This window comes from Prionailurus viverrinus, chromosome C2 (assembly GCF_022837055.1).
Source record: "Prionailurus viverrinus isolate Anna chromosome C2, UM_Priviv_1.0, whole genome shotgun sequence".
Taxonomy (NCBI): Eukaryota; Metazoa; Chordata; class Mammalia; order Carnivora; family Felidae; genus Prionailurus; species Prionailurus viverrinus.
The window spans coordinates 99,954,449-99,977,191 of record NC_062569.1 but is presented as its reverse complement, the minus strand read 5'-3'; the positions used below and the strand labels follow the sequence as shown (position 1 = coordinate 99,977,191).

The window sequence follows — 22,743 nt, the reverse complement described above, 5'->3', positions numbered from 1 at the left end:
CGAGGAAGGATCAGCCGTGACATAGAGTATAGCTCGTGGGTACCATCAGCCTTCCTGTTATAACCATGGTTGGTAACTAAGCAGAATCTTGGGCCTGTCACTTTTATTGTGGATGACAAAGAAAAGCCAGGGAACTTGACTGAACTGGAAAAAAAAGAAATCACAATTCTCTTTCATCATTCCCTTCAGTCTCCGTTCGCTGAGCTGTGCCAGGGCAACTTATGCCTTGATCATAACCCATCTCCAGCCAGGTTCAGTAGGGCCAATGGGCTTGGCCAACTTGCCGCCATGTCTCATTGTAACAGAAGAGGCTGGTGAGATATCGGAAGAGGTGAGATATCGCAGGCACCTCCTGATGGAATCCTGTATGTATGTCCCCACCCTCCAGCTTATATATACCAAGTTAAACTCCCATGTAGTGATAAAGGCCACACATTCCATCCTCAAACTCTTACAACAGAAAGCTGGAGGAAGGACTTAGACCACCCCCAGAAAGCCCCCAGCAGGTGAGGCTTCTGCAGCTGTTTCTTGTGACTGAAGACACCAAGGCATCAACCCACCCGGAAATGTCACTTTGTTTCTGTCCTCCATCAATGCCCAATTGGCACTTTTTCTTCTCTCCACAGATCTCCAGGATTTCAAGTTGGATGTGCAGCATGTGATTGAAGTAGATGAGGGGAACACAGCAGTCATTGCCTGCCACCTTCCTGAGAGCCACCCGAAAGCTCAGGTCCGATACAGTGTCAAGCAAGAGTGGCTGGAGGCATCTCGGGGTGAGTGAGCAAGCAGGAGCCCAGAGGCCAAGGCCAGGAGGGAAGCTGACCACCTCCAACTACCGCCTCCCGAACCCCCATCCACATGCCAGCAGTCCCCTCCTCACACCGGTCAGCTGTCTTCTATCTTGCTATTTAGCCCTGTAGGATGCTAGACTTCCAAAATGCAGGTCCTCTGCCCTGTTGCGAGGAATCTCTTCATCCTTTGAGGCTCTGGAAGACGTTGCTGAGCTTCCACCATTTGAACAAGACTGTTGGCATAGTGTTCCTTGCCTCCAGGCACACACCGAGAGGCCCCCCGATGAACCCAGCCATTGGTGGAGCTGCGGCATTCCCCGGGGGGCGGTGGAGCCCACCCCCCACCCAGCAGGGGAATCTCTTTAGTGGGACTTGGGTTTTTCCCTCTCCCCATCTTCTCGGTGATGCGGCTGTCTCAGCTGACCTAGCTCCTGCTCAGGCCACGACATACCGGTCCAGGGGGGGCCAAACTTGGGGTCACAGAATGCCCGTGAGGAGTGGGGATATCTCCCGAGATGAAGTCAGCTACTTCCCATAGCTGACCCTTCACTCAGTGCCAGCTAGACCCTACGTGACTCAACCCACAGCTCAAAATGTATACCTTTTAAAATATCCTATAGAATTCAAACCTTTTCATCAACTTTTTCTGGTTATGAAGGGAAGATATGTTCCTATATTCTTATAAGGAATGTATATATGTTCACTGCAGAAAATGTAGAAAACCATTTTTTGGAAGGGTAAAACCCCTGATCCTGCCACTCAGAAATCACTGGAGAGTGCGAGGAATAGAGCAAGACTCTCCTTTGTCCCCAGCGGACACTTGGCAATAGCCCTCTGGAGGAAGCCTGCCCGTTCCATAGGAGGGGTCGAGGCGTTTTCTCTGTCAGGCATTTGCCTAAGCTGCTCTTACCTGGGGCGGCCCAGTGACAGGCAGGCACCAGGCTTAGTGAACCTGGATTTCAGACACCCCGGGACCACCAGGGCAGGCCACGCCACGCCACCAGAAAGCTTAGAGCTCAGGGCCAGTGCTTTGCCTGCCAGGAAGCCGACTGAACACCATCCCCAGCCAGTGGGGTGTCCAGAAGCCATGAATCTGTCTCCTGTTGAAAGACAGGAAGCCCACCCCCGCGGCCCCTCTGGACCAGAAGCGGACAAAGTGTAGCAGACCCGCGACGCAAAGGGAAGGGTTTCAGTGACATGCGTGGAGAAGGTGGTGGTTGGGAGTGCGAATATTCCTCCCTGGTTGCAGAAATTCAGGAGTGAGGTGGCTTAGAGCTGTGACCATGACAGAGACCCACGGGAAGTCCTATGCATTTCCCTCCTTCCTGGTGGCTTGCAGGAATGATCATCTCCTCACCTGCGTGTGCAGCACGGGCCCTTCAGTCCTTACAGTAGGCTCTGAGGCGGCACATGTCATACCGTTCTACAAATGAGGAAACGGTATCTGAGAGGTCAGTCAGCTTGCCAAGAATCACAGAGTCCACAGCAGATCCAGCGCGTAAGCCCAGGTCTGGCAGACCCCAGACCTTGCTTCGTTTCCACCCTACTCCAGCTCCTTTGAAAGTATAAAGCCTTCTTCCCTAGACCTATGTGCTAACTCAGGGGAGTCCGCCAGCTAGCCAGTTGGTCAGCTAGTTGGTCAGGTTTACTCCTCAGCATTTCTGGCCCACTTGATTTGCAGTTTTGGTGGGAGAACAGCATTTTCAGTGTGGGCTTGTGGGGATTCAGGTATACAGCTCACAGCTCCTGCCCTGCCTGCCCCCCCCGGGAGGTGCCGGCTGCAGCTTTCTGGACCCAAACTCATCCCGTGTCCCCTTTTCTCAGATAACTACCTGATCATGCCATCAGGAAACCTCCAGATTGTGAATGCGAGCCGGGAGGACGAGGGAACGTACAAGTGTGCTGCCTACAACCCGGTGACCCAAGAAGTGAAAACCTCGGGCTCCAGTGACAGGCTCCGCGTGCGCCGTAAGGGGCAACGGGGTGTCTCACTGATGGAAGAGGCTGGTCGGGCTGAGGAGGGGGGGGACTCGGGGTGGGCACAGTCCGTGCTCCAGGTCTGTGGTCTGTGCAGTGGGGGTGGGACCTGGGGGGCTTGGACCAGCAGAGCATCCGGGACTCAGACGGAGTGGGGGTCCTCTCCCCACCAGCCGGCCACTCGCGGCCTCCCGTAGGCCCTTGCCTCATTCTGGGGGGTGGCTGTGCTTGCTGGTCCCTTTCCCCTGCCCATTGAGAGCTTCCCTTCATTGTGGGACTTTCATAGCAGGGATCTGTTGGGGCGTGTCTGCTGGGGCAGGACGGCCTGGTGCTCAGCAGCTGACGGCACGTGCACGGGAGAGATGATGGTGTGCCCGTGCCCATGTGAGGCCACAGGGCCTGCCTGGCACAAGGCCAGGCTGTGCCTACACTGCTGCTCACTGAAGTGTGTCCAGCACCTCACTCTGGGGATGGTCCGTGGAGGCCCACACACTCCCCCAGTTGTATGAGAACAACACTCGCCTTTGCCAAGCATCTCCTGTGTGCCAGGCATTTTTCCAGCCTTCCCGCTTATTCACTGGAGGGACATCTCATGCGGAGTGTGGTCTTAGAGTCAGCACCAGAGGCAGATGTACTGTGAAGCTAAGGAAGCCAAGCTTCAGCATTCCCTCCCTCATGGAGTTTTGTATCCGTAATTTTGTATTCTGTTTCTTTTCTTTTTTTTTTTTATGTTTTTTACTTATTTTTGAGAGAGACACAGAGACAGAGTGTGAGCAGGGGAGGGGCAGAGAGGGAGACACGGAATCTGAAGCAGTTCCAGGCTCCGAGCTGTCAGCACAGAGCCCGAAGCAGGTCTCAAACTCCCAAACTGTGAGATCATGACCTGAGCCGAGGTCAGACACTTAACTGACTGAGCCACCCAGGCGCCTACATTATATTTCTTAAAGAAGGCCTCCCAAGCTCTCAGGTCTTATAAAAGCTGGCTCTCCCCCTGGTTAGCTCATAAAGTAAAATCACACATAGTCCACGTGGAAGAGAGTGGCACATTGGAGAGCAACCAGCCTTCTGATGAGTGCTGTGCGGTTTCTTCCCCAGCATTGAAAAGAGGTCACGCCTTCCTTAGCTGAGCAGCCGACAAAGTAGTTGATTTGCTTTGGGGACCTGTAATACTGTGCAAGAAATGCATCTTTTTAAACAGTGGGTCCTGCTCAGCTCAGTGAGGTGCTCGCACTGTCAGGGACACTGGGAACCGAGACCTCTGGGTGGTGTGTGGGGGTTACCTCGGATCCTTGTCTCCTAGCTCATCCTCGGACTTGGGGTGCACTTTGCTTCTCTGTCTCATCTTTTTCTTTGCCAACATGCGTAGTTCTCCATGCATATGTTGGGTCAGTGCTGCTGCTCCGATATATTACCTCATCTCTTACAATAGCTCTCTGCAGAGGCAGGTCCTTGTCTTTGACAAGGAAACCAAGCCCAGGGGAATTCAGTCACTTTATGTAGGTCTCAAGCCCCTGAAGGGCTGTTTGATGCCAAATCCCCGGAGGACTGTTTCCTGGGCCCTGGCTGCCAAAGGCGGGGTGGAGGGGTTCCCCTGCACTGAGTCTTGGTCACACGCTTTGCTCTTCACTTCCCGGCCCCTCCAGGCTCCACCGCCGAGGCTGCTCGTATCATCTACCCTCCAGAGGCCCAGACAATCATTGTCACCAAAGGCCAGAGTCTGATCCTGGAGTGCGTGGCCAGTGGGATTCCACCCCCGCGGGTCACCTGGGCCAAGGATGGGTCCAGTGTCGCTGGCTACAATAAGACACGCTTCCTGCTGAGCAACCTCCTCATTGACGCCACCAGTGAGGAGGACTCGGGGACTTACCACTGCATGGCCGACAATGGGGTCGGGGAGCCTGGGGCAGCAGTCATACTCTACAACGTCCAGGTATTTGGTGAGTGTCTGTTGCAGACTTTCTTCTCCTCGGCCTCCTCTTTGGTCAGTGCGGCCTTTCTAGATGCTCATAACCCTAAGCCCTGGGTAGGGTCGTGTGCCTTGTGAGAGGTCCCATGCCCAGTGAGTAATGGAGGAGGAGAGAGATGGAGGTGCTTAGATCCCAGGGTCTAGGTGTATGTGCCTGACCGCCCTCTCCGGTCCCTTTCCGGGCATGACTCTGACAGAAGAGACACAGGACCTTTCCTTCCCTCTATCAACAGTCACAGGGAAGGAGGGAGCCATTCCTGACTGCAGTCCCTCCCCCCCCCCCCCCAGGCCTGTCTGGCCCTAAATGGGAGGACTCAGGCCCTTTGTCACCCCTGCTCCGGTTTCCTGGCAGAGCCCCCTGAGGTCACCATGGAGCTGTCCCAGCTGGTCATCCCATGGGGCCAGAGCGCCAAGCTCACCTGTGAAGTGCGTGGGAACCCCCCGCCATCTGTGCTGTGGCTGAGGAATGCCATGCCCCTGGCCTCCAGCCAGCGCCTCCGACTGTCCCGCAGGGCCCTGCGGGTGGTCAGCGTGGGGCCTGAGGATGAAGGCGTCTACCAGTGCATGGCTGAGAATGAAGTTGGGAGTGCCCATGCTGTGGTCCAGCTGAGGACCGCCAGGCCAGGTAGGTGTCGCCCAAAAGGCTGGAGGAGATTTCAGCTGAACATTCACAGAACCCTTTCCTCAAGTGAAATCCAACTTAGAACCCCAGTATTATAAATGAGATAAAAGTGGCTTTTAGTTATGAGTGCAGGTTCACATTAACTTGTTAAAAAGTCAGAGGTGTACATTTTTACTAGTAGAAGTGATCTTACTATTGTATTTTTAAAAATGCTTTAGATCTGTGAGTTGCTAGGTTTCCATGGAATCCAGTTTAACAACCAGTGCTCTAGAGTAAAGAAAAGCAAATCTGCCCCTTTCAGCTTGATCCATTTCAGCTGACACCTACCCTGAGTAGTTACTTACATACTCAGTCTTGGACTAGACGGGGTGGCGGGGCGTGGGGGTAGGGTGCAGAAAGACATAACAAAGACCCAGTTTGCTCATCAAGGAGACAAAACTCACCAAGGAAACAATTTGAGGAAAATGTGACAACAAATAATGCTGAATCGTCACCATCAGGTGCTAACCATCTGTGGTTCAGAGGTCAGCTAGAGGAGAAACTAGCGTGGGCACATTCTGCAGATGCTTCCTAAAGGAAGGGTTGCCTGTCCTGGGCTCTCAAGTTCTCAGAGGTGACTTCACAGGTGATTTACAGGTGACTTCACATCTCACATTCCAGGTGGCTGCAGTGGAGTAGGCAAAGGCCCAGAGTGTGCGTGGTGCTAAGACCCCACAGTGAAGGGACATGTCCTTCCCCCAATGTAGGCATGAGAAGGAGGGTGCAGGGTTCCTCAGGAGTAAGGAGAACACCTTCACGCAAGGTGAGGCTAGTCCTTGGGCTCAGGGAAACAAGCAGACGGCAGAGATGCTTGCCTGCTGCCCTGAGCCGTGGCGGGATGCCTGGGCACAAGGCCCAAGCCTGCCCTTCTCTCCCGGCAGGGCAGCAGTACAGTCCTGTCTCCTCCCACAGGGCCCGGCCATGTGTAGACTGGGCCCCTGGTCATCTCAGGCTCCCGCCCCAGGGGTTTCCTCTCTGACTTCTCTCTGCTTCCTCCCTCGAGGCAGCAACTCAGCCCATGACCAAGGGAACCAACATCCTCTTCCTCCGCTTCTCTTTCCTTCCTGGTCCTCCAGGCACGACCCTGAGGCCGTGGCGGGATGCTAAGCTGGACACTGCCACACCTCCCATGCTGCGCTCAAGACCTGGAAGCCCTGAGCAGATGCTGAGGGGACGCCCAGGGCTCCCCAAACCCCTGACGTCCATGCAGCCAGCTTCCCCACAGTGCGCTGGAGAGAAGGGGCAGGTGGCTCCTGCTGAGGCGCCCATCATCCTCAGCTCACCACGGACTTCCAAGACTGACTCGTACGAGCTGGTGTGGCGGCCTCGGCATGAGGGTGGCAGCCGGGCTCCTATCCTCTACTATGTGGTGAAACACCGCAAGGTATGGTGCCTGACCTCCCCTCCGTGAGGCTGGGTGTGGGTTTCTGCCTGCTGGCCACCTCCCCTTGAGTTCCTGCAATCCCTACCGCTGACCTTGACCTTCCTCTACTGAACTTTCCTACCACCTCCCAGGAAACTGGTTGTGATTGAGGCATTTAGGAACCTAAGAGGCCCAGGAAAAAGTCATGTGTGCCCCTTCAGGTTCTCTGTGCACTGGCTTCCCAGGAGCTAACACCACCAGCTTCTCCTCTCTGGGGAGAGTTAACAGTCTCCCTGGTAACCATCACCTGCCCTCCCCTCTTCCCTCTGTCATTTGTTGTTGATGTTGTTTTTTGTTTTGTTTTTTAACCAAAGTAAGCTCCTGTGGGTACATCCCTGCAAGAACTCTGCATGGCAAGCCAGCTCTAAGGCCAGGGAAACAAATATTTGTGAACAAGTGTTTTCTCTGAGGGCTATAAAATACCCCCTCGGTTTTGGGGACTCAACCATGGCTCAGGTTTGACAAGCAGGCGTTTGAGCTGAAAGCACATCGTGTTGTTCAGACCTCAGCTACTTCTCTTTGACAGAAGGAAGCCTGTCCGGGTAGATGTTTCAGGAGCTGTCAGCAGGGGGAACTCAGGCCCTGGCAGGGTGTGGGGACAGCCAACTAGGCCATCCTCTTGGACACAATGTCCTGTGAGGCAGGACAGGGCCCCCAGCCTGCCCCCTTCATTCGAGGCTGAGCACTCACCTGATGTTACCCCCCTGGGGAGAAGGACATGAGATTTCCTTTAAGAAAATGTCCTTGAAGAGCATTTCTGTTCATCCCAGGTGTGTGCCTTTTTTTTCCCCCCTAAGGCCATTAGATGGTAGAAAATTATCGTTCTTAAATGGATTTTTAACAGTGTCATTTGATGATGTATTATAAATGCTGTATTTTATTATACCTTCATTGTTATTTTTGCCTATTAAAGTGCTATGTGCACTTAGTAGAAAGTATTGAAAACATGTGATTGTGGAACTGAAAGTATTTATCAACTCTTCTCCCCCCGCCAAAACCAACCAACCAACCCACCCAGCCCTGTGTGGTGCGAAGTGTTGGCCACACAGTAGCCATTCCCCTGCCCTGGACCCTGCCGGCAACCTCTGTTCTTTCTGTTCTTCTGTTCTTTCTGTTCATTCTGTTCTTTCCCTTCATGACCTTGGGTGAGGACAAGTTCACAGACATACGGGGCCGTCAGAAAGACACCTGAGGCGAAACTGCCTACGAGGTGGGGGCTGGGGGGTAGTTTCTCACTAACCCTTGGCCCCCTGGCCTCTTCGTAGACAGTCAGCAAAGGGGGTGAATACTTGTTTAACAAAAAGCTCATTGTTCAGACCAGGTTATGGGGCAGCCCTGGTCCTAATCCTTGTTTCCCCATGTAACCGGACACCTCCATCTCAGAGTTGTAGACAGAGATCAGGGCAGGCCAAGTGCTCCCGGTCCCCGCTAGACAAGAGCCAGCAATGAGAACAAGAATCATATTTTTCAGGCCAATAGGTGGCCATGAACCTGCCTCACCAAGAGGCAGGCTGGCAAAGGCGGTGCATGGTGATCCGGAAATGCCAGGCTGAGGCCACCGTCACCGTGTGTGTGTGTGTGTGTGTGTGACAGTGACTGATGACCATTCTAGTTCTTATTTTTGTTTCTGAGCCCAGTGGAAGTGTGAGGCCCGTGTTGGGAGGGCCAAGGGAGAAAGGGGCACAGGGAGAGGGAGAGGACCGTGCCCCAACCAGCTCTGGCTTCTGTCAGGCTCCGGCCTGAGGGGCACTGGGGCTGCTAGGTGGATGCCACCAAAGAGAAATGATGTCTCGCAAGCAGTTCCTTTCCTGAGGGACTGACGGGTCTTAAAGATCATCTCACAAGAAAGGACTCTGAAGTGAAAAATCAGTGTTTGGGCTGTGTGTACAACCCCTTCTCTTGCAGGAGATTGGGAATCATTCCTCTCATTTTCACTTTTTCTTGTTTGGGAAGCCAGTTCCATTTCCTGCTGCATCTGCAGACCCTGGGCTACTGTGTTTGGGTTTCCAATACTACTGAGCATTCTCAGTTTGTGAAAACTTCTCCCCTTGGAACAAATCCTGGAAGTCTGACATAAATGAGCCCAGACCATCCCTGTCCCTTGAATAGTAGGTTTTGTTCTACTCTGGAATATTCTGCTTGGGGATTAGGGCTTTTTCTACCAGCTGTTTGATTCTTCAGCAAACCACGGCTTTGGCTTCCAGCAGACTGGGAGATGTGCACAGTTGGCAGTTAAGCCTTTTGTCCTGAGAGGTGGGGTAGGTGAGAGGAAGCAGCCTCCCAGCATCGCCCTTTGGGGAGGGAGCCTGGACTCCTGTATTTTTTTTTTCTTTAAAGACCTAGAAATGTGGGGCCATTAAAGATCCATACTAGATATAATTCATCCACAGTTTTTAAGTACTAAGAAAGGAGTGAAGGCAGGAGCAGAAGGAGGAGGATTGAAATGGCAGAGACCTACTGAATGGAGGGTGTGGTGAAAGTCCAGAGAAGGGGGCCAGGCATCTGCTGGGAACCTGCTGTGTACCAAGTTCACTGCTTGACACTCTATGTAAATTATCTAGTTTAATCTTCAGAATAAGCTGAGAGCTTTTATTTGCCTCATTTTAGAAATGAAAAGATTAGGGATCAGAGAGGTTAGGGAACTTGCTCAGGGTTACACAGCTGGTAAGAGACATAACCGGGACTTAAACCCAAGATTTCCTGGCTCCCAGACTCTTTTTCTTTCTAGGAAGAGTTACATGTGATTATGAATGTGCTCTCTGGAGTCAAGTCACAGTTTCTGTACTCACTAGTGTTGTGGCCTTAGGCAAATTGCTCTCCAAGCCTTAGCTTTCATGAAGCGGGAACAAAACTAACACCTGTCTCTTGGGCTGTTGTCATGAAAGCACTTTATAGGGTACATAGTAAACACTCATCAGACAAAACTCTTTCTATTGGTACTGCGGCTTTTATCATCATTATCGTCATCCCATAGTATGAAGAGACTGTGTTTATTTGGTTTAAATAGAGCAAGGAGAAAGAAAGTTAAATGTGGAGGTTTTCCGAAATACAGAGAGGAGGTCTTTGGAGAAACTCAGCAATGTCAGGCCTTTTGACCCTCCCCACCGAGTGTTCTTTGATGGGCCAGTTAGCTGAGGGACCAGGGAGCTGACCTCGCTGTCCCAGAGCTGGCAGGACCAGCTTATGCCCTGCACAAACCCAGCCCATTCTCCTTCCCTGCCTCCTGCCCTGTTGGACTCCATTCTGCTTCTTATGTGAACCATAGCCACCGGTAGCTCCAGGCTGAGATGCCAGTGCTGAAACCAGCTACCTTCTCCAGCAGGTCACAAACTCCTCTGACAACTGGACTGTCTCCAGCATTGCAGCCAACCAGCACCGCCTGACCCTCACCAGACTTGACCCTGGGAGCTTGTATGAAGTGGAGATGGCAGCTTACAACTGTGCAGGGGAAGGCCAGACAGCCATGGTCACCTTCCGAACTGGTGAGGGTCAGATGTTGCCCCCAGCTTGGGGGTTTGTGGGCCTGAGCAAATCCTACCAGGCTCAGGTGAGAAGCCCTGCTCACCTTGCCCCACTAGTCACCTTGAACTTTATCTTCCTTTCAACTGTTGCTTCACCTTGGTTTGTGAGCCCAGGCTGAGGGTCCCAGCTCTCATGAGGAGAGCCGCCAGCTGGCCTCTCTGCCCTGCTCCCCACCCCACCCCCCCACCCCGCCAACACACACGCTAGGGTCAGGCACAATACCATGATGGTTAGGCAGAGCTAGGAATCAGTCCACACAGCCGGTGTCCTATATTATTTGTATCACTCTGCCAGATCCCCACCCCCCTGCAAAGTCTCAGGCAGAAAGAACTGTCTGGAAAGGGACACCTAATCCACACTCTCCCACTCGCTGGTCTCCACCTACTTCCATCCAGGACGGCGGCGCAAACCTGAAATCATGGCCAGCAAGGAGCAGCAGATACAGAGAGACGACCCTGGAGCCAGCCCCCAAAGCAGCAGCCAGCCAGACCACGGCCGCCTCTCTCGTAAGCCCCCCCCCCCCCCTCCGGCGTTGGCGTCTCAGGGGGGCGGGGTGAGCAGCAGTCAGAACTGGAAGCAGGTTCGCTCCCTCCCAAGGTTCTTTGTTGCAGGCGGAATGGGGTCTTGTTCTGCGGGTCTGGGAGGCCTTGTGACGTTTTCCTGGAATCTCCCCAGCCAACCCCATGAGAAAACGTAGATTGGAGTTTTTCAAGTAAAACGTAGTCTGACATGGGGAGGGAGCACTGGCCCTGTGGGTCCAGAGAATACAGAATGCAGAGCAGCTGACTTTCGGTCCTCCGCACTCTGACACTGCAGAAGCATGGCTTCTAGGGGTTCTAGCTGAAGGACTTCTGGGAGAGGGTGACCCAGGTAGCCCTGGAAGATCTGATGTAGCCGCCAGAGGGCGAGGGCTGGGAGGAGAAATAGGTCCCAGTCAGGAGCAGGCTGAGTCCAGTCACAGTACATCACCTTATCGTGTCCCTCCTCCTGCTTCCCTCCTCCCTCGTGTCTGGTTTCCTCTAGCCCCAGAAGCCCCTGACAGGCCCACTATCTCCATGGCCTCTGAGACATCTGTGTATGTGACCTGGATTCCCCGTGGGAATGGTGGCTTCCCAATCCAGTCCTTCCGTGTAGAGTACAAGAAGCTAAAGAAAGTGGGGGACTGGATTCTGGCCACCAGCGCCATCCCTCCTTCCCGGCTCTCGGTGGAGATCACTGGTCTAGAGAAAGGTAGGGGTCCGGCCACTGTCCTACCTGGTCTCCTAGTTGTCCCCCACCACTCAGAGGAGGGTCAGAGCTTTGGAGGCTCTACTCTGTGCTGGTCCTACACCTGCTATCTTGCTCACATTGGATGCTCTTGGTGGTGTCCCCTCCATCCTACAAGTCCTTCCTTCTCTGTCTCTCCATAGCGGTCCATAGCTATCCCCTCTGGGGCTCCTTTCCAAAAAAGATGGGAGTTCTTGTGTCCTTTGGGAGCAACCCAAAAGACCCTACCCTGGGTGTGCTGGGGTGGGTGGGTCAGAAGTGTTTCCCAGCTCCTTGGTTCAAGTGAGCGGCTCTCACCAGGCACCTCCTACAAGTTCCGTGTCAGGGCTCTGAACACGCTGGGGGAGAGCGAGCCCAGTGCCCCTTCCAGGCCATATGTGGTGTCCAGCTATAGTGGCCGCGTGTATGAGAGGCCTGTGGCAGGCCCTTATATCACCTTCACGGATGCTGTCAATGAGACCACCATCATGCTCAAGTGGATGGTAAGTGACCTTGTACAGACTGCAAAGGGGAGATGGGGCTGAGCTTCATGATGACAAGAGCTGGCTGTTGCAGTGGGGGCAGGAAGCAATCACTTTTCTATATTGCCCTTCTTCTAAGACCCCTTCCTGTATTTTTTCACAAAGGCTTCCTGTAAGTGGTCACCTCCCAACCCCTGTGTACCTAGGGATTGAGCCAGACTGACTTATCCTTACAGTACCCAGGCAGGTCAGAGGGGGCTCAGGTCTTTGGAGAAATGTCTGTTCCTTATCTCCAGAAGCTGGGGGACCTTTAGGCTAAATAACAAGTGACCTTCATAGCATTCCCCAGAAAGCCTTGGGGAGTATCATCAGAAGTATTTGCCAGACTCCTGCAGTGAATTTTTAAATCCAGGCTGGGGTAAAATTTCTGTCCACAAGTGGGTCTGCTCACATGAGGACTTCTCTGCTCCATTGTCAACTTGTTTCTTCTCCCTTCCCTATAGTATATTCCAGCAAGTAACAACAACACCCCAATCCATGGATTTTATATCTATTATCGACCCACAGACAGTGACAATGATAGTGACTACAAGAAGGATATGGTGGAAGGTAAGCACTTTGGGGACGCGGTTTTCTCTGTTGGCAAGGGTGTCTAGGTGTTGATGAAACTTTAAAACTTGGTCATCTGGGTCCATATCATTGACTCCTGCCATGCGTGGGGTCATCAAGTTCATAAATCCACACGCTTCCTTCCCTTGGTGATGGGACCACAGGAACTTGGGTGGCACCTAAAAAATTCCAATAGTTCTCCTCCACCTCATTCATGGCACCAGCCCAGACACACACCCCTGTCCAAGCCTGACTGCGATTGCTTCCAAGCGGACTAGGTGGTACACATCACCACGTGTGACTGACTCTCTTGCTGCCTTTTCCAGGGGATAGATACTGGCATTCCATCAGCCACCTGCAGCCAGAGACCTCCTACGACATTAAAATGCAGTGCTTCAACGAAGGAGGAGAGAGTGAGTTCAGCAACGTGATGATCTGTGAAACCAAAGGTGATTCTCTTTAGGCTCTCTACTCTCCCTGCTATTTTTAGCCCACCAGGACAAAGTCACTGCTCCATGTGACATGCTGGTCATGTCTTCCCCATGAAGACTCCTTATTGTCCAAATACCCCTAAACTTTGTCATTTTTAACCCTTCTCTTTATTTGCCTGTGCCTCAAGTATGAATTAGGTTGCCATGGTGATGGCTTCAGGGAACTTGGGAATTAACTCATACATGAACTTATGGAATAGAACCCATTCTTAAGGTTAGAACTTTCTATAAACACTATATTCCTATAAAATTTGGTACTTACATTGATTGGTTTACTTGTTTTAATTACAACCCCATGCGTTAGGAAAGAAACTGAGCATCAGGAATTGATGTATCTTGACCAAGGTCCTTTAGCCAGTTAGGGGTATTGAGCACACTCTGGGTCAAGTTTATCTAACTATAAGCCCAGATTCTTTCCTGCACTAAAACATGTTAAACATCTTCACCGAAAAGCTTAATATTTCCACATTGGTCAAGTGTTTAGATACCACCATCTCCATTTTGCAAATACTGCCAAGTGTATAACCCGAGTATATTGCGAAGAACATCATCAAGAGAAGATTACAAAGGAATAGGAACGGAGAGAAGAAAAGAACCCGTTTTCCTTATGTGGACAAGATTCTCTTTCTAGCTTTGTGCTCTTTCAGTCAGTTACTCAACAAATACTCAGTGCCTCCTGTGTGCACTCCTAACCTCTTTTGTTGTGCACAGTGAAGGGAAGGGGTAGACACAGGACTTCTGGCTGTGCATGTAGCAGGGGACTCACACAGAGTACCCAGGGCAAAGAGAGGCTTCACAAAGGCTTCGCACTGGTCTGGAGGGATTGACTCTTCAGGTGACTGAGAAGGGAGTAACCCGGGGGCAGGGCAAGCCTGCACACAGCTCCAGGTGGTTGGAGGGTGTGGGAAGGAGGACGAGAGAGAGAGAGAGAGTACTCAGAGAATGGCCAGGGATGGCAGTGGGCACTGTGGTCATTGAGAATTCTGTGGCTGTGAGGTTGAGAAAGCTCACAGGTATTTCTGCAGGCGTGGGCAGATGGGAGAGAGCTGAGAAGAAAGGTAGAAAGAAGGGACGAGATTGAGTCTCTTAAGTTTATGTATTTATCTTGAGAAAGAGAGAAGAGACAGAGGATCCCAAGAGTTTGGTGTAGGGCTCTAACTCATGAACCGTGAGATCATGAGCTGAGCTGAAATCAAGAGTTGGGTGTTTAACTGAGCTACCCAGCCGCCCAGAGTTTTAGTCTCTTTTGAGGCTGTGTGTAGGACCAGGGGTTGCTAGCATGTCAGGGCTGGGAGAGAATGAAGAGAGTTCAAAGCAAACCATGAGGTGTCCGGCATAATGTACACATGGGTGATATTGCCATTTATTGAACTGGGGAAGCCAGAAGAGAAGCAGAGTCCATGAGAAAGGAACAAGGTGGAACCATTCAGTGACTTCCGGCAGCAGATTCTTCCGAGATGCTGAGAGAGAAGCAGGTCTCCCAGTAGGGGAGGGCCCTGGAGTATTTGGCAGTCACTGGGACACAGGCTGAAGTCATAGGAACAGAACAGAATACAGGATAGAGCCTGGAAGGGATTAGAAACCCTCGCAGATCTGAGAAGACAGAAAAATGTAAGCAGCAGCCTTCGGAGAGGTAGCGGGAAGTCACCGCCTGTGCTGTGGGAGAACCCAGGGGGAAGACGGCTCTGAAAGGGAGTTCTCAAGGTCAGGCACACCCTGACAATAGCACAACGCCGAGGAGGAGTCACCATCTTGTCACTGAGTTGGTGTTTCCCAGCTACCGGCTGTGCTAGAGTCCCTCCATCTCCTTGCTCTAGGCCCAGGCTCAGACTTGGCACTTTGCATCCCTTAATCTGCCCAGGAATAGCAAAACCATGGGTAGGATCTTCCATTCCCAGTTCTTTTGCTGGTTTCGTGCATCCTGTTTTTAGATTTTCTTCCAAAAGTTCACCAGCTGTTCTTTGAGAAAAGCCCTATACCTTTTCTGCCCAGAAGACCCATTCTGAGACCAGTGTTTGGGTTGCATTTTGAAGTAGAAGGTTCAGATGCCTTCTGCAGTAACAAATTTCCCATCAGAGGCCAGTTTCATGCTGAGCTTGGATACCACACTCATCTAATACAGAATTTTGAGGCCCTGCCTTGTGAGTTTGACCCCATTTCCCACACCCATGGAATCAGATCTGTTGATGTTTCCTGTTTGTTGTGAGAGAAATGTGAAGGAATCGATGCTGAAGTGTCTTGTTCACAATTACAGCCCGGAAGTCTTCTGGCCATCCTGGTCGGCTCCCACCCCCGACCCTGGCCCCACCTCAGCTGCCACCCCCTGAAACCATAGAACGGCCAGTGGGCACCGGGGCCATGGTGGCACGCTCCAGCGACCTGCCCTACCTGATTGTTGGGGTCGTCCTGGGCTCTGTCGTCCTCATCATCGTCGCCTTCATCCCCTTCTGTTTGTGGAGGGCCTGGTCTAAGCAAAGTGAGTGACCCCCTCAGCACCAAGGGGAAGGAGCCTGGGGAGGGGAGGAGGGGGCCTCCCAAGAGGCCAAGGAGGCCTCCACCCAAGGCAGGTTGGAGATGCCCTGCTTCACATGCACTAGAGCATAAGCTCCTGGGTCCCCCACAGAGCTTGGAGAGATAAGAATACATCAAGCCTGGGCCCTTTCCTCCCAGCTCATGGACCCTGGTGGATGGAAAGTATGAAGTGGAAAGTGGTCTGTCCCCTCTTTTCTGGAACTCAGTACTTGTCTGGCTTCAACTCCTTTTAAATTCTGAAGCTGCTGTTCTGACCACTTGCTCATGTTGAAAATGCATCCCACACTTTCCCTGCCCCCTCTCTCGGTCTGTAGATGCCTTGAGCTTTCCCTCTTGTCCTGCTGCTAATTTCTGCTTCAAATGACAACACATCGGGCCAGCTTGTCTCATTCAAACATTGCTTCTTCTGTTGGCTCACCGCTTCCTTGCCCAAACCTGCGCCCCTCTATCTCCTCACCTTTCTCCCCAATGAAGAAAAGAATCTAGATGTTAGGAGAAATGGGTGACTGGAAGAATATGTTCTGAGAGAAAATATTTTCATCCCTATGTGGTCAGAAATTTTCTGAGATTTCTATGGTATTGGAGGCTGCCTTGAGCTTCCTTGGCCTGAGCATACATCTGTCCTTCTGTCCTTCCAGAACATACAACAGACCTGGGTTTTCCTCGAAGTGCCCTTCTGTCCTCCTCCTGCCAATACACTATGGTACCACTGGGAGGACTCCCAGGCCACCGAGCCAGTGGGCAGCCCTACCTCAGTGGCACCAGTGGACGGGCCTGTGCCAATGGGATCCATGTGAACAGGGGCTGCCCTGCCGCTGCCATGGGCTACCCAGGCCTGAAACCTCAGCAACACTGCCCAGGGGCGCTTCGGCAGGTAACGTAGTCCTGGGAACACAGACAAACAGGTGCGGGCCCACACGGGGGCGTTGGGGGGGGGGGCTGCTTCCTGGGGCTCCCTCCCTCCTAGCCTTTAATCCTGGGCTGCTGTGTCTGGCTTTCTTTAGTCAGGAGCAGCTCATTCTGTTGAACACGGAACAGGAAAGTTACTCGGACTGTGATGTGACCTTTTCGTTACTCTTTCTTTTGAGCAGCGGGATGACCCCAGCAGCCTGCTGAAGCAGACCGTTCTTGGCACTGGATATGACCCCCCCAGTCACCAGATTCCTAGGTAACTGGGCCTTCCCATCCCTGCCTTCCCCTCAAACCCAACCTCAGTCACTGAGAGGAGACGGGGGACCCACATCTGACAACCTGCTCAGCTGGACTCTTCTCAAGGTGTTGTGTTTGCAGTTATAATGCCCTTTCTGCTCTGAGGCATAGGTTAGCCTCCAGAAATCTGTCCTTCACTTGGCAGGCCAGAGTTGCACACATGGAGTTGGCTCTGTCCCCAGGCCTCTGGACACCTGACTGCATGTCCTCTTATGTACTCAGGACTTGCATGGAATAAAATGGAAATAGACTAGAATTACCCAGAGAAGTTGTGATACGACAACATCTTCATGTTCAAAGGGCACTAGTCCCTGCCCCATCTGAGCCCTGACCAGCCTCAGACAGGGCAGCAGCCAGGCACTGGGAATACAGGCCCACTCCACCCCCACCTCACCTCTCCATCTGGTCTCGTGCCTGCAGGGGTCCCAAGTCCAGCCCAGAGGATGGCTCTTTCTTATATACACTGCCTGATGACTCCACTCACCAGCTGCTCCAGCCCCACCAAGACTGTCACCACCTCCAGGAGCAGCCCGCCCCCACAGGCCAGTCAGGCATGAGGAGCGTACCCCAGGGTCCTGGGCTGGAAGCAACGTGGGACCCTCTTTTTCACCAAGGTTGGCGCCAGGGGCAGGGCTGGAAATTGACGAGGCTGGGAATGACCTGAGGGAGGCAGGCGTCCACAACCCAGAAGTGTCCTAGAGAGGTGGCCTGAAGTAGAGTCATCCACAGTTTTTCTATGGGGGAGACACAGCCCCACAGATCCATGCGGATGAACCGGCTGGGTCCATGTCCATCTTGGCAAGCTGTGTCCTCAAAGGCCGAGAAGAGAACACGCTCCCATTTCAGAGAAAGAAGGCCTTTCAGTCTTGGCGTTTCACGACCATTCACAAATTCCAGCTGCCTCTCCTCACACCAAGAGGCGTTCCCTAATCACCCCAAATACCTTGCCCTGTTGGGTCTTGTCTCTTAATTAAGGAATGAGATTATATCAGTCATTAGGAAGCCGAGTTCTCACATCATCATAACTCTGCTTCCACAGAACTTTTTCTCCAGGAGCCTCCATGCATGACCCCTGTCCTACCATCTTCCCTCGTGCCAGGCTCTTGGGAATCAGCGCACGCTGGTTGCAGTGAGGCTGGTTCCGTTGGCTAACGCTTCTTAGCTTCCATGGTAGGAATGGTCCGTTCGCATGCAGATCCTAGACACCGTCTCTGGGAGATAAAATTCTAAGACCGGCATCATCAAAACTGGACACCATCTGGGGTGGGATTATGCCCAGAAATCCTACCATACAGGTAGACTAGCCACTTGAATCTGGAAAGAACAGGGCTCTCTCCCACATTTCATGGCTCAGCTGACTTCATCCACCCCAGGTTACAGGCTAAGTAGTCGAGAGTCTCTGTGGTCCCACCACTGAAATGTGTAGGTGGGACATGGGCAACAAGTGGCCCACCCCATGTCTCTGAGACCTTAGAGGGAGCATAAATGTCACTGTCACAGTTGTTTCTGTCTTTCTCTTAGGGCTAGTATAACCAACTCCCATCACAGAGAGAGACGGACCCAGTACCACTGAGCACTGATTCCTGGTCAGTCTGGATTTTAATGTTTCCCACCTTTCTCTCCCCTCAGGGCCCCCGTGCTGCTTGGGCCTTGTCCCAGTTGAAGAGGTGGACAGTCCTAACTCCTGCCAAGTGGGTGGAGGAGACTGGTGTTCCCAGCACCCCAAAGGAGCCTACACAGGGCAGGAGCTCGGGATACGGCTCTCCCCCAGCCCACCATTGCATGTATCTTTTGAAACACCACCTCCTACAATTTAGGCAGAAACCAGTATCCCAGAAAGACTATATATTGTTTTTAAAAAGAGACAGAAAATTGGTATTTATTTTTCTATAATAGTCATATTTATATATTTATGCACTTGTAAATAAATGTATATGTGTTTTTATAATTCTGGAGAGATGTAGGGAATCCTACCCATTGAGGTATGAGAAGGGAATCAGAGAAGCCCCAATACAGGATTCAACCAGGAAAGAGTAACATAGACTGAGAAGGCAGCCCTTCCCTAGAGCCTCTGTCACTGCCCAGGAGGCTGCAGAAGGCCCCCAGAGAAGCTTGCGGAAGGAAGAATCTTAGCACACTGTTCATGACAACGATGAAGGAAAAGCAAGGGCCCCGCTATCACAGGCTAGAGACACTCGTGAAGACGGCTGGAGCTGGTACTACAGGAGATGTTTTCAGAAGATGCCCACGAGAATGGACTAAGATGTGTATAGTCCTACAAGCATTAACAGACCTTCCAGAATCAATCTGTGGCAGCATATCTCTGTAAAAGCAAACACTGTAACTTCTAAATAAATGTTTAGTCTTCCCTGTACCGCTCAGCTTAGTCACATATGAGTCAGCATCCTCTTTAAACATTAGGATATGCTTTTTGAATATTTGAAGAAAACCTCCACTCGTGACATTTTTAGCTCTGTCAAGACAGAGCCGAGATCTGGAAGAGGTAGGAGACGTTTCATTTTTTTTGTCTTTTAAAATATTGTGTTAGTAAGTGTTTCGTCCAAGAGGGAAATTGTGTGAAGGAGGCAAGGAGAAGCAGATTCGCAGTCTCTTACTGACTGGACTCGAGGGGAGGCTTTGGTCTTATCGGAGGAATGAAACTTCTCTTTTCTCTATACATACGTGTGGAAGACTACTTTCTCCAAAATACCATTTAGTTAAGTGCTAGGCTGCACATGCACACGTGGTGACTGATAAGATCCGCTTTCCTTCTTTCCTACAATAGACCAACATTGCCAGAGGAGTTGATTTTTAAACAACCAGGGAGTCAAGATTTACTTCTGTACAACCCTGGGACCAACCTTGATACGTGCAACTGGCACTAGATGGGGCTGAAGCTTTGCAGTGAAAGCGCTAGCACTCCCATTGTTCTCGTGAGGGAAAAGTATTTTCTAGATTGAAGGTAAGTTACAGATGAAATGCTGCTTGAGACAATCTGGTTAAGAGTCCCAGAGCCAGACTCCCCACTCTCTAGTAGATGCCAGAGGGAGAGACAAGATTCTAGGACAAGCGCACCCTCTGCTGGCCGGAAGAAATAGTGCGCCTGCTCTTAGCTTCCATGCTTTTTCCATCCAATAGCTAAATTGGATAAAGAGCTCTCATTGAGATGCAACATGATCTTCAGAAAAGCTGTATTTAAAAAATATTTTAAGAAACAAAGTGAAAGCCTATAAGGAACATGGAAATGATAGAAGAACTAGCATGTAAGTTCAGCCACAACCTTGCACTGAGGACGGAGAAGTCGCTTCCCAGAGTGGGACAGAGCCAGTGCTCTCCATCTTTACTCAGTCCAGGGCCTCTCAGATCTGGACTGTAACTCACCTCCTAGCTTAGTGGCTTAATTTTTTTTCTCTCCTTGATGATCCCAAATAGCTGTCAAAGTGAATTTTGGTGAACTTTGTGGAAGTGATACATAAAATTGCTTTCTACGCAGCCCTGGAACCATAACAATACTGAATGACTTTAGCTCCCCAAAAAAGTCCTAGGAAAGAAAAAACACTTCCAAGGCACATTAAATGAGATAAATATGTGTATTTACCTCAGCCAGCTGCAGGAAAAGAGGAAAGGCTGCGAGGCCTCTAAATTGTAGCCTAGAAAATGAAGTAGCTTATAAAATACACTGAAATTCAATATCTATTTCTTCAGGTTATTATAGTTCCTTTTAGAAGTCTGATTCAGCCCGCAAAGGCTGTATAATTTACTAAAGGAGGAGTAAGATCTAGAGGGCAGGCGCTGGTAGGGGTGCAGAGCCCTGCCCAGGGCCGACAGGCCTCTCCAGGCATGGCCGTCCTCTGTGACAAGACAGCCAGACTGAGCAGCAGTGGGTAACTGTGATGGAGGGGCTGCGCTCCATAGCTGCTTTTTTCTCCCAGTTTTGGTTTGTGATGGTACAATGGACGAGGGTTCAAAATTGCCAAGTTACATTAGCTGACCCACGGGTGACTCAGTGTGGACAGATTTTGGCCTCACTCTCAGAAATAAGGCAGCCTTTTCTGAGACAGAGGCAGAGAACCGTTTGATCAGGGAAGCAGGAGTGAATGGAAAGTTATTCACCCACAGCTGAAGCTGAACTTCCCAAAGACTCCGATGCTATATGTAACTATAGATTCAAGACTGAGTCTGGAGTCAAGTAGAAATGAAACTAAAGCTAGCTATAGGTCTTGTCCAATTCAAAATAAAAACTGAGTGTTAACTATACTGCCTACTGGATAAAAGCCTGAATATCGTGGACTTAGTGATGGTTTAGTCCAGTTTGATTTGGGAAAAACGGTAACGATCCTGGTTGGTTTTACAGAGTCGAAAGAGTCATGGAATCTTTGCCATGGCTCTCCCACAGACTCTAAAGTCATTCTTGCTGCAGTTAGAATCACAGAACTTCAGAATGGGAAAGAGACTTAGAGCTTATCCAAATCCTTCATTTGTTGGATAATAAAATGAGGCCCAGGAAATTACGTAACTTCCCCTGGCCCTCACTACCACCTAGGGCATGGCGTCTCCTCGGAGACCAAGCACTTGATCCAGGCAGTTGCTCATTGTGGTAGCTGGGTGAGGAGCGGAAGCCCGCAGCCAGACAGCCAAGCGAGTGAGGCTGGAAGGAGCCCTGCCTCCCCAGCCAAGCTTCAGATGGCTGCGGCCCCAACTCACAGCTTGACCGTAACCTCTTGAGGGACTCCATGCCCAAAACAGCCCGCTCAGCAGCTCCCAGATTCCTGACCCTCAGAAACTGGGTGAGATAAGCAGTTTTAAGCAATGTCTGGGGAAGAAATTTTCATGCAGCAGTAAACAGGTAAAACCCTCACGAGTAGCACTTTTTATTTTATTTTATTTTTTTTTTTTTATTTTTTTTTTTTTTTTTTTTTTTTTTTGAGTAGCACTTTTTAAACGCTTGAAAGGCGCACACAGTTTAGGGCATACAGCAGAGAAAATGGCCTCCAATCTACTGGAGATAAGCTACTACACCACAGACAACAAGCACAGACTATTCGCGTCTCTTAAATAGGAACATGAAAGAATCTTTGAAAGGAAAGGAGTCCTATCTAATTTGGGAGACAGATCAGGCTAGTCGCAGGTTAGGAAGATTTGATGTTGCTGATGCATCTGCATGGATGCAATACTGCCTTCCTCACTGTTCCTTCTCTGTGACCAACTTCTATTCTGGGACAGTTCAATGGGATAGCTCATTAACATGGACCCAAGAACACTGGATCTAAAGTGCTATGTTCTCCCTCTTACTAATGGGAATCCAAATATCACATCATTCTTAGATGGGTACAGCCATGAATCCCCATGACCACTTACCCCCAAACGGAAAAGGACACTCTCAAATTAGTTCAGAACATTATGCACAATCAAAAGTGATTGTTAGAGATGGTCTCTCAGCGTTATGTAATCATTCCTTACTTCTGGATCTACATCAGAAATAGGAAAAATGGCATAGGACATGAGAAGCTACTGGGCATACCTAGAATACTGTTAGAGCTGCAAACATCTACAAAGAAAAGCCGCCTTGTTGACCATTTTGCAAAACCCACTCTTCTCCATTCAGAGCTGAGGAGTTTGCTGACGCGAGGGGTGATTCAGGAAGCTGGGCAGTCTCCTGCTTCCTGCCAATCCAAAGGGATCTGTTCTGTCTGCATTTCCTGCATCCTGAGCTCCCAAATAACTGCTCTGTGAAGTTAACAATGTCAGAATCCTAATTTGCATTTCTTATGCTAAAATACTGTTGGCAGAATAGTTTGTGCTTTTCTTTTTTCATCCTCTCAGAGAATACTTAAC

At 50.9% G+C, this 22,743-nt stretch overlaps 2 protein-coding genes across 6 annotated transcripts in view; one reads left to right on the top strand and one right to left on the bottom strand.

Annotated features, from left to right (window-relative positions):
• The window catches only part of BOC (BOC cell adhesion associated, oncogene regulated), a 72,841-nt gene extending 53,559 nt beyond the window's left edge, over nucleotides 1-19,282 (top strand). For 3 of the 5 annotated variants that reach the window (XM_047875518.1, XM_047875516.1, XM_047875517.1), the window contains 16 exons: nucleotides 627-773; nucleotides 2,616-2,759; nucleotides 4,412-4,705; nucleotides 5,087-5,359; nucleotides 6,472-6,779; nucleotides 10,138-10,300; nucleotides 10,736-10,846; nucleotides 11,364-11,570; nucleotides 11,907-12,088; nucleotides 12,571-12,676; nucleotides 13,003-13,125; nucleotides 15,422-15,643; nucleotides 16,338-16,573; nucleotides 16,791-16,867; nucleotides 17,329-17,522; nucleotides 18,538-19,282. In XM_047875518.1, coding sequence (XP_047731474.1) covers nucleotides 627-773; nucleotides 2,616-2,759; nucleotides 4,412-4,705; nucleotides 5,087-5,359; nucleotides 6,472-6,779; nucleotides 10,138-10,300; nucleotides 10,736-10,846; nucleotides 11,364-11,570; nucleotides 11,907-12,088; nucleotides 12,571-12,676; nucleotides 13,003-13,125; nucleotides 15,422-15,643; nucleotides 16,338-16,573; nucleotides 16,791-16,867; nucleotides 17,329-17,522; nucleotides 18,538-18,725 — 2,975 coding nt within the window. In that variant the 3' untranslated portion in view covers nucleotides 18,726-19,282. The remainder of the gene's footprint in view (nucleotides 1-626; nucleotides 774-2,615; nucleotides 2,760-4,411; nucleotides 4,706-5,086; nucleotides 5,360-6,471; nucleotides 6,780-10,137; nucleotides 10,301-10,735; nucleotides 10,847-11,363; nucleotides 11,571-11,906; nucleotides 12,089-12,570; nucleotides 12,677-13,002; nucleotides 13,126-15,421; nucleotides 15,644-16,337; nucleotides 16,574-16,790; nucleotides 16,868-17,328; nucleotides 17,523-18,537) is intronic. The other 2 variants (XM_047875519.1, XM_047875520.1) reach the window with 2 other exon arrangements.
• Nucleotides 15,555-22,743, bottom strand: part of CFAP44 (cilia and flagella associated protein 44) — a 161,625-nt gene continuing 154,436 nt past the window's right edge. Inside the window, exons 36-37 of the mRNA XM_047875515.1 lie at nucleotides 16,951-17,132; nucleotides 15,555-15,634 (exon numbers count right to left, since the gene is read on the bottom strand). Coding sequence (XP_047731471.1) covers nucleotides 17,119-17,132 — 14 coding nt within the window. The 3' untranslated portion in view covers nucleotides 15,555-15,634; nucleotides 16,951-17,118. The remainder of the gene's footprint in view (nucleotides 15,635-16,950; nucleotides 17,133-22,743) is intronic.